The sequence below is a fragment of the Nelusetta ayraudi genome, unplaced genomic scaffold (assembly GCF_046127955.1).
Source record: "Nelusetta ayraudi isolate G7.1 ecotype Tasmania unplaced genomic scaffold, CSIRO-AGI_Nayr_v1 ptg000004l, whole genome shotgun sequence".
NCBI classification, from domain to species: domain Eukaryota; kingdom Metazoa; phylum Chordata; class Actinopteri; order Tetraodontiformes; family Monacanthidae; genus Nelusetta; species Nelusetta ayraudi.
Genome location: NW_027466054.1, coordinates 16,630,464 through 16,641,025, shown reverse-complemented (window position 1 = coordinate 16,641,025; position 10,562 = coordinate 16,630,464). Strand labels below are relative to the sequence as shown.

General features: G+C 48.2%; 2 protein-coding genes across 2 annotated transcripts in view; both read left to right on the top strand.

Annotated features, from left to right (window-relative positions):
- Positions 1-137: 137 nt before the first annotated feature.
- On the top strand, positions 138-4,502 carry as3mt (arsenite methyltransferase). The gene is made up of 11 exons (XM_076038647.1): positions 138-249; positions 619-667; positions 919-1,046; positions 1,125-1,275; positions 1,365-1,501; positions 1,595-1,664; positions 1,793-1,874; positions 1,960-2,091; positions 2,321-2,460; positions 2,538-2,657; positions 3,879-4,502. Exons 1-11 carry the CDS (start codon positions 233-235, stop codon positions 3,990-3,992), a joined length of 1,140 nt encoding a protein of 379 aa, XP_075894762.1. The 5' UTR covers positions 138-232; the 3' UTR covers positions 3,993-4,502.
- A 688-nt stretch (positions 4,503-5,190) lies between these two features.
- Positions 5,191-10,562, top strand: part of cnnm2b (cyclin and CBS domain divalent metal cation transport mediator 2b) — a 31,106-nt gene continuing 25,734 nt past the window's right edge. The window contains exon 1 of the mRNA XM_076038623.1: positions 5,191-6,682. Coding sequence (XP_075894738.1) covers positions 5,209-6,682 — 1,474 coding nt within the window. The 5' untranslated portion in view covers positions 5,191-5,208. The remainder of the gene's footprint in view (positions 6,683-10,562) is intronic.

The following is a 10,562-nucleotide window of genomic DNA, read 5'->3' as shown; positions in this document are numbered from 1 at the left end:
TACACGAGTAACCCCACACTTTTAATCATAACAAACACATTTCATTTCGTCACGTGTTTTGACGGTTATTTCGAGGTGAGGCGAGGACAGCGTTGGTGTTTGCTTTGAATTTCCAGGTAAAGGCCGGTGGAGGGCGCTGTTGAGCCGGAAGATGAACTTTCCAAGAGTATATATAGGTGCGTGACCGACAGGCTCCCTCACACACTGCTGACTGAGGACTGTAAACTCAACGATGGCTCAAGAAAAGACGTAAGAACAAGCTTTTGTCTCTTCCTGTTAGAATTTCCACTGTGCACGAGCGTTTTAAAGTCTTCCGTCGAGGCGCCATCGGCTTTGAAACTTGCTACCCGATGACGTTGACGTTAACGGTGTTGTGACGTTCGTGTGTGATTCAAGTCACCGTATGGAACATTAATATGCACAATCTGGCGCAAACTTGAATAAAATCGTCAAACTGTCGTCATAAACAGGTGGCGCACGACTCAGTTTTGTTGTCAGCAACGAGCTAAGTTAGCAATAGCTTGCTTTTTCATTTCGAACGCGTGCTTGCGACTGGATACCAATTGAAGTTCACCGATTAAAAAAAGAGAGAGACCCACTAACAAACTTGTCTTGCAGTGCGTGCTCCAAAGGCTTTGCGGACGGCAGCATCCACACAGACGTCAAGGTAATTAAACGTGTCCTGCTCTCAGCTTTATAAATAATGTGCTCTTCTTTGAAACCCGTCCCTAACACACTCCGCCGGTTTGTTTTACGCTGTTATGTAACGTTTTGTCAAGTCATTAATTTTCTGTTGACAAGCAACTTAGTCGAAGTTCAGTATCGTGTGTCCTTATCAGTAATGTCTCATGTTTTATGAGGTGTTTTTCTTTCTTTCTTTCTCTCTCTCTCTCTCTCTCTCTCTCTCTCCCTCAACAGGAGTATTATGGAGATGTGCTGAAAAGCTCATCTGACCTGAACACCAATGCGTGCATGACCCCGGCCAAGCCCCCTGCTGGCTTCATCCGCGAGGCCCTGAAGAAAGTGCACCATGAAGTCAGCGACAGGTCAGTGCTGCTGTTTTTAACGCTGCGGTTCTTCGGGTGGCCTCCCGCTGGCTGAACCCCAGGTGTCCTCCTCCACAGGTACTATGGCTGTGGCCTGGTGGTGCCCGAGTCCTTGGAGGGTTGCAGGGTCCTGGACCTGGGCAGTGGAAGCGGCAGAGACGTTTACATGCTCAGTCAGCTGGTGGGGGAGAAGGGTCATGTCACTGGCATTGACATGACAGAGGTCCAGGTACTGTGCGTTGCCGTGAAGAGCTGTCCGTGTGCTGTCAGTGGGTCACCTAGCTCCAAAGATAACATGCTTCATGTCGTCGTCTACAGCTGGAAGTCGCTAATAAACATGTGGACTATCACATGAGGGAGTTTGGCTTCAAGAAGCCCAATGTGAATTTTGTCCACGGCTACATTGAGGCCCTCACAGAAGCGGGTCTGGAGAAGAACTCCTATGATATTATCATGCAAGTATTTTTTCACTGTCCGTCTTTTTTTCTTTTACTTGTAAATGCTAAGTAGTATTGAAAGGTCCGATTATTCATTCTTTTGTTTCATAGTTCCAACTGTGTGGTGAATTTGTCTCCAGACAAGAAGCGAGTACTGGCAGAGGCTTACAATGTTCTGAAGGTATGAAGATGTTGTCAAGTTAATCGTCACTCGCAAGTGATTGCAGAAATAAAGATCAAAAATGTATTGACGAGCATTAAGAACGCATTCATTTCAATGTTGTCCCCTGCTATTTGTTTTGCCTGTAGGATGGTGGCGAGCTGTATTTCAGCGACGTCTACAGCAACGAACGGCTTCCGGAGGACATCCAAAAACACAAAGTTCTGTGGGGTGCGTTTCCATCGTTGTCCTGCTCCCTGTAAATCCAACATGCATTTGTCAGGATGAAAATTAAGCTTTTGCTTTATTGCGCCAGGTGAGTGTCTGGGTGGAGCTCTATGGTGGAAGGACCTGCTGCAGTTGTCTGAAGAGGTTGGCTTCAGCCCACCAAGGCTGGTCACTGCCAAGCTCATCACTGTTGGCAACAAGGAGCTGCAGGACGTTCTCGGTACATTTCCCCCCCATTTGTGTTTTACTATACATGTTTCAAAAACATAACTCAAATCTAATGTCAATCAGCATATTTGCTGAGATGTGCAGAACATTTTAGAAATCTGTTTGAAATTTTTACAAAAATCAGGGTGCATTTATTTTACCCATGCATCCATACTGATGTACGGTTGAGAGTTTGCATTTGATGCAATGCTGGTTCTCTCTTCCCCACTGTGGCGTCACAGGTGACTACAAGTTTGTCTCTGCCACATACCGCCTGTTCAAGGTACCGAAAGGCAACACCAAGCCTTGCCAGGTCATATACAACGGGACCATCACTGGATCAGAAGAAAGTTTGGAATTTGACTGCCACTACACCTTCAAGGTCCGTCGTCCTCTGAACCAGAGCAACTTGATATTATGCAACATGTGCAAAAACTGACTTTGTTTTGTCTTCAACAGAAAAATGAAGCGGTCATGGTCGATGGGGAGGTTGCCACTATTTTGTGCCAGACAAGGTTCAAAGATGACTTCACTTGCCAGCCACCAGGAGGCACCTGCGAGCCCTGCGGCGCCCCTAAGGTCAGTGGGTGCTTTTCATCACAATCACTGAGGCGTCCTTATGTAATCTCTCCTTAACAATCATGGAGGACCTAATCCCCTGTGAGCGTGTGTGTGTTTAAGGTGGACAAAAACATAGATTCTAGAAAAGAAAAAAAAGTTATTGCGTTTTGCTAATGAAGACGTTTTTACTCCAAGTGGCGTCACCGTAGCTAGCTTGCATAGACGGCGGACTCTCGCGCACCCATGACATCTATTGCATAGGGACTCCCATCACATATCGTCTCTCTGATTCACCATCGTCATTGAGGATATGAAGAGAAGAGGTGTGTGTGTGTGTGTGTGTGTGTGTGTGTGTGTGTGTGTGTGTGTGTGTGTGTGTGTGTGTGTGTGTGTGTGTGTGTGTGTGTGTGTGTGTGTGTGTGTGTGTGTGTGTCACGCCCAGAGAGCCCCGCTGTGAACAAAGTCTTTCTCACACACACATGCTGTGGGATGTATGCTGCAAGCTCTTACACACACGCACACATCCACTCACATACCCACTTAAACATACATACGAGAGCGCAGGCACAAGGTCAAGCAGCTGTCTCAGACTGTGGAGTCGTGCTGAGGAACCTTGAACAGGGAGGAATGTTCTCTTCTCAGTCAGAGGAATGCCATCTTATCGCCTCTCACGGTCATTCTCTGGAGCCGCACGTTTCTTAAAAACACCTCTGCGTGCTTGTCAATATTTGGGGGGTGGTTCCATTTTCGTCTGTGCGTAGAAAATAAATAAACTGTGTGTGAGTTGCTGCGATTCAGCTGGTGTCCCTGTCTTGTAGCCTTTGGACCGTCGCGTGGATAAGCGTTAAGTCAATGGTAGTTTTCTCCAATCACCAGCCGCGTGTCGATAATGGTGATAAAAACGCCTTTGGTCTTGTTCTTTCAAAGCGCGGCTACTGTGACAAAGTCATTTAATGAGCAACCAGCATTGGATATTGGAATCGCTGAGACAAATTCAAGAATGCATTTAAAGCCTGGTTTGTGCACAAGGTTTAATTTTGCTGTCAGTCAAACATAATTTGTTTTTTTTTTTTTCATCCGTGGAAAGTGGTGTAAGTCATAAGATAAGTGACAACGCAAACTATTCTACTTTTTTTTGCACGGTTTTCTTAGATGAAACAACTTATTATGTAATACTTTATTGAGCCCTGTAAGTTGCAGCCTCCTGATGATTTCTACCATGTTGACCTCTCCATACAGGAGGGCATTGTGGATCCCTTCGAGCTGGATATTCAGCTGAAGAAACAAGGTCCAGTCACAGGCACAGCCACAGGGGGATGCTGCAAGCCTGCCTCTACTGCCTGCTGCAAGTAACCGTGCAAATTGAGTCAACGGCCCCAGCATCAAGCTGTGTATTCAGAATACAGCCTTAATTATGCCTCGTGCAGCGTCATCACTTGTGTCCATGTGTTTCAAGTGTAATTACAGCCTCATAACGTGTCAGTCATGAATAAAAACACATGCCAATGATCGTCGCTCACGCTAATGCTAATCCTGGTTAACATCAGGAAGAAGAACAGGGACTGAAACAGGAGAAGACAGCGTCAAATTTACATGTGTAATCCAATTGAAAACAAAATACTGTGATTTGAAAAAAAAAAAAAAAAAAAAATGAATCAAGTTTTGAATATTGTAAAATTGTGCTTTGTAACTAAAAATGTTAAATAACATTTGCACTTTATTCTCTTGCTTTTAAGTCGTTTTTTTGGCAGCATATTGTCAAATGTTAAAGTTGCAAAGGCTTTGCATCAGTATCGATCATCGTTACCCGTCATGGTGTGTTGTTTCTGTCATGGAACAATAAATGTCAGCACTTAATCAAAACTCTGTTTCCATTCTTTGTCATTTGTGATTTCCATCATTTGTCGAAGACGCGATAAAACTGGTATTGTTTCTGCAGTAGCTTTGTGTTATTGTTGAGATATCTAAGAGCAACGCTAGTGTCTCAATGTGTGCCACACTATGTGAGGTTACAACAGAACCCCAGGAAATTGCAGCATTTGTTTGTTGTTGCTTTGTGTTAAGCGGGTGTTTTTGCTCCACCTCGTTGATATCTCTTTTATTTTTAACTCAGAAATTAAAATTAGCTCGTTCTGTGGCGGCATAAACGCTTAATAACAGCGACCAGGGGCGGTGAAGAATAAAGTCCCGGACCCAGTGCGCTCCGTCTCCAGACGTTGAAGCGCAGTTGTTTAGGACTTTGATTCGCCCAAGGAGGCTGCGCGCGCCCCGCCCTCCCCGCCGAGCGCCGCGCCGCCATTGGCCGCCGCCGTCGCCTGTCTCGGGGACATCAGAGGAGGCACGAGTTGGCCCATAAGCCCTGCGCTCGCGAGTCATCAGTGTCGGACACGTAGTGGGGGGAGCGAGCGAGCAGGTCCCGATGCACAAGTCACGGCTGCCCTCGGCGGAGATGACGGCGGAGCCCGGCTGCCTCTGATTTTTAAAAGCCCTTTTCATTCAGGAGGTGGGTTGCCAGTTAGGGGTAATCTTTTTTTTTTTTTTTTTTTTTTTTTTTTTTTTTTAAATCAGCATGGCAGAGCCGTTATACCAGAAAAAAATGGCGTCACTTAACCGGGTCCGAGCTTTGGCGTTGATTTTCTTAACTGTCACCGGCTGTTGTGTCGCCCCGACAAGTGGCAAGGAGGGCTCCGAGGAGACGGTGATCATAGGGCTCCGGCTGGAGGACACGGACGACATTTCCTACATGGATAGGGGCTTCCTGCGGGTGAGCGAGCGCTCGCGGGTGAAATTGCGGGTGTACGGGCAGAACATCAACAACGAGACGTGGTCCAAGATCGCCTTCACGGAACACGAGCGGAGTCGGACGGTGGGGAGCTTTGACAGCTCGTCGGGGGACAACCAGAGCCGGGAGGACTCGTCCGGCTCGCACCCCTGCGGCATCAGGACTTCGGATATAATCATATCGCCCAGCATCATCCTGAACCGAAAGACGTCCGGAATAGTCGAAATCGAGGTCAAGCCGCTGCGGAAGACGGAGAGGAGTAAAGCGTATTACCTCTGCATCGCCACCGCGACCCCGGCCGCGGGCGGCATGCACGACCCGTGGACGGAGAACACCTGGATCTACCACGACGGGGACGACACCAAAGTGATAGTGGTGGAGGAGAAAAAGTTTCTGCTGCCCTTCTGGCTCCAGGTCATCTTCATCTCCATGCTGCTGTGCCTGTCAGGTATGTTCAGCGGCCTCAACCTGGGGCTCATGGCCCTGGACCCCATGGAGCTGCAGATAGTTCAGAACTGCGGCACGGAGAAGGAGAAGAACTACGCCAAAAAAATCGAGCCGGTCCGCAGCCAAGGGAATTACTTGCTTTGCTCACTTCTGCTGGGGAACGTGCTGGTGAACACCACGCTCACCATCCTGCTGGATGATATCGCCGGGTCGGGCTTGATCGCCGTGGTCATGTCCACTATTGGAATTGTCATTTTTGGAGAGATCGTACCGCAGGCCATCTGCTCGCGCCACGGCCTGGCCGTGGGCGCCAACACCATTTTCCTCACCAAGTTCTTCATGCTGCTCACCTTCCCGGCGTCCTACCCGGTGAGCAAGCTGCTGGACTACCTCCTGGGCCAGGAGATCGGGACCGTGTACAACCGGGAGAAGCTCCTGGAGATGCTGCGCGTCACCGACCCCTACAACGACCTGGTGAAGGAGGAGCTGAACATCATCCAGGGTGCGTTGGAGCTCCGGACTAAGACGGTGGAGGATGTGATGACGCCTCTCCGGGATTGCTTCATGATCCCCGGGGACACCACCCTGGACTTCAACACCATGTCGGAGATCATGAAGAGCGGCTACACTCGCATCCCGGTGTACGAGGGCGAGAGGTCCAACATAGTGGATCTTCTGTTTGTCAAGGACCTGGCGTTCGTGGACCCGGACGACTGCACGCCACTCAAAACCATCACAAAGTTTTACAGCCACCCGTTGCATTTTGTGTTCAACGACACCAAGTTGGACGCAATGCTGGAGGAGTTTAAAAAAGGTGAGAAAGCTTCCGCTCTGCCACCATTTTTAAAAAAAAAAAAATCTTTTATCTGCGATGCAGGATTTCGTCGCGCTAATCGCAAGTTTCGCCACTCGAGTCACAAAGTTCCGTTACAGGGACAGGTTGACCTTTCACCTGTCATCCCTCAGCCCGCGCAGGGTGGACAGGTGAGTTACGTAAGAGTGTCATTTCAGGCAATGCGAGCGCTCGCTGGCCGACACCTTGCTTGCTCTGCTCGACGGAGGGTCAAGTGTGCGGAAAAGTTAGTGAAATTCGCTCGAAACAGGTTTTCAGAATGGCGTCACACTGACTATTCGAGTTGTGAGCGGATGGGAGGGGGGCAGATTTTGAAGAAGAGGCGTACCTTGGTTCGGGTTTGTTTTTGTTTCTAATCGCCAGTGAGTGTCTGATAAAACACTGAAGCAAAACTCCAACACTGAAGCAACAACATCAGTTGTGGCCTCACCGGCCACTTCCTGCGAAGGGGGGCCGAGGGAGGAGGAGGAGGAGGAGGAGGAGGTGTCTTATCATTCTCCATCGCTTCCATTCACTGTTAATGTTCACACCGCCTCTTTCTTTCTCTCCTCCTGCCTTTTCATTGAGCTTTTCCCTCCTCCGGCCTTGCAACTCTCATTTAAAGTGTTTTCTTCTTCTTCATTTAACCCTCTCCCCCATCTCTCGCTCTCTCTCTCTCTCGCTCTGTCTCTCTGATTTGTGAATGTTATTAGGACATGTGGGAATGGTGCAAGAGTTGGTGTTGGGGTTATCAGGTGGGGTCATCTTGTTGCAGGACCTGCTTAAATCCCCTCTCCACCTCGCCGCCGCTCGCCTCTGAATGATGGTGGTGATAACTCCTTTTGTCCGGCCCTGGAATGCAGTCGTGTGGATAATGAATAACAGCCTGTAACACCCTCAAGCCCCCATGTGTTGTGTGTCATTGAGAACGCGCGCGGGTTTTTGCGTGTGTGCGTTTGTGTATACGTGCGTGGCGTCCTGTGAAAGATTTGTTTACCTCGGCTCGCCCTGCGCGGTTCCCCAACCTGATGCCGCGCAGAGCCGCCGCCCCCGTACACCCAAAACCACCCCTCTCCACCCCGCCTCCTTCCACGCCGTTGTTCCCACTGTGTTTTTCCTGGCACGGCTCCTTCAACTCGGCGCTACGGCTCGTTCCGTCCGACTGCCATCGGGAGTAAACGCCGCATTGTGCAGGATCCACCTGTTCGGCGGCTGACAACGGTGATTCGTCACGACTTCGGGGGGGGAGGCGGGGTGAAATAAACATGTGATTGATGCATTCCATGCTAATTAGAGTATCCACTTACTTTAAGAGGATTAATTGGAAGGGGAAAAAACAGTGCAAATCATTGAGCTCCATTACCAGAACCTAGATGCAGCGCTCCATGCCAAATTACCATTACATAATGGACTAGTTTGGGAAGGGGGGCAGAGGGGCGGGGGTGTTGTTTGTTTTCATCCCAGTTGACTATTCGCAGACATGTGCTAGCAGCAGAAAACACAACATCCCTCCAGCTACATTTTTTCTTTTTTTCGCCTCCAACAAGTTTAACAAAATATGAAGTCAACGTCAAAACAAAACAAGGACGAGACTTTGTTTACAAGTTTACCCTGCGGTATCTCCAACTGCAAAATCAACCGCAGTGTGTAAAACATTGACTAAATAAATGAATTAAACAACATGTTGGACAGCTTGATGCATACGCCAGCCCTGCGGAGGACCCAGCAGCTGACAGAGGCCCATCTGCAATGATATGAGGTGTCATAGTGAACTAGAAGTTATGTAGTATGGAGCGTTTTTTTTTTTCAATGCACCTTTTAACTGTGTCACCGCCACAAACTGTATTTATGTCATTGAGGTTTTCAATCTGTCTGGTTTGCATGTGTGATGGCATTTGGTGCGTATGAACAGACTGCTCACTGTCTATCTACGTACCTGGCACTGGTGCTTCACCTTACAATAATGACGTCATTCTCTTCCGTGCCGCTTCAGTCGCAGCGTGTGTCGAATTCCAGTGGACGTGATTTACGCCGGGCTCAGATTTGCGGCGCTGCATTGTGAACTTTGCTGACCAAACGCGGCACGTTCACACCGTATTCCCAGCGTAATTTACCACACGGGTCCCTGTCCCGGAGCGTCACGGCTCGTAGTGTGTCTGCCGGCTGGCTCGGCGCCAGCGGGGCGTTTGGAGAGGACATGAGCAACCGTTGCACGGAGGAGCGCAGGGTCAAAGTTTCCTGTCACTAAGGCCGTGTTGGTGGCGCGCACGTTTAGTGAGTCTTACGTGAGTTCCCCCGTAAGTAAATCTCAATTAACGCGATGCTGCGGCCGCCTGGATTCTGTGAGTGTAACAGAAGGATTCCCATGACTCGCGCATGTTAAAGATGTCATTACTGCACTGGATTTTTTTTGGGCATTGTTCATTTTGTTTCCCGTGAAAAAAAAGCCTTGGTGTATTATTATTATTTTGTATATCTAAAACACACTAAATAATATAAATGTGAACTAATCCTTGACTTTTTAAAATGAAACTCTCTGCTCCCTGCTGTGTGTGTGACCCCGGCTCCCCAGGTTAGGGGTTACGGTCAGATTGATGCAAGAGCTTTTTAATCCAGACAGACACCCCACTGGAAACTCCTGACCTCCCTCCATTAATTGCTCTACATCTGTGATTGCAACAATTACTGTCATCAAGGGGGCTGCTTGTCAAGCTGCAGGTTTACCAGCTAATGAGTGGGTCACTGCGTGCTATTTGGGATCAAACCAAGGAGTTGAGTCACAAACAGGGATTTAGCTGCCGCTCTTACTTACAGTCGTGTGCGTGATATTCCTGAAAGTTACTCATTCGTTCCCGACGCTGCAGAGCCGGCGGCGTGCAGGGGGAGGAAGGGGATGCTGGGTAGTCCGGAAGTCTGTCTATTCAGGTTATGTATGCATAGGTATTTTCTGAAGCAGGAGGACTGAAAGACGCTGGACTAACTTGAATATTAGCGGACACAGTCAACCACAGTGCCTTGACCCAACAGAGGCAAATGTGTCTCTGTCTTGCTTTAAACGAAGACACTTCTTCACTTGTATTTATCTAACCTGTGACATGAGTTAGCACAGTGCTTAGCTTTAAACATCTTCAACTAGGTTTTTCCATTTCAGAATGACAATAACCAAGACAGGGTTGTTTGTTTTGCACTTTTATCCTTTTTTATTTGCAGTGATGCAGTGAACGTTCAACATTTGAGAGTACTTCCTACTGGATCAAACCATTATACCTGCAAGGTTATATTTGATACTTTTGAGAGTAAGTTGCGCTGTGAGACAGAGCCTACATGAATCCTGGCACGTCTTGAACTAGTTCCCCGATTGCTGCAATATAGGCCAATCTATGCTTAATTCTGATTCAGCAAGCCTTCCCGGCCCCTTTGCTTCACACGTTGTCTTAAAGTGAAACTCTCTCCCACTGCCGCTCGTTCCACGTGCTCATTCTATTCCTGTCGTGCCTTTGTGTGGAGCGTATCACAGCAAATGTCCCAATAAAGTGTGTGTGTGTTTGCCTGGTAACCCTTGGCGTTAATGCTGCAACAACTGTTGGGATTAAATGGCATCATGTTGGTAGGAACACTGAATGTTTCCTGATGAGGGACACCCCTTTGAACTCAGCAAGGGTTCTCCTGCCAGCCTCCCACTTTATCAGAACTAATTACCTCAAATCAAGGCTTCAACTGTGTTTCACACTACTTTCTGAGGACAGAGTTGCCCCCCTCCTTGGTTTTGTGTATTTCAACTCAAAGGTCCGTAAATGCTTTAAGAAGTTCATGTAAATTGTGGAAGCCTTTTAAATAAGTATCTCGGTTTTCGTATTCTTTT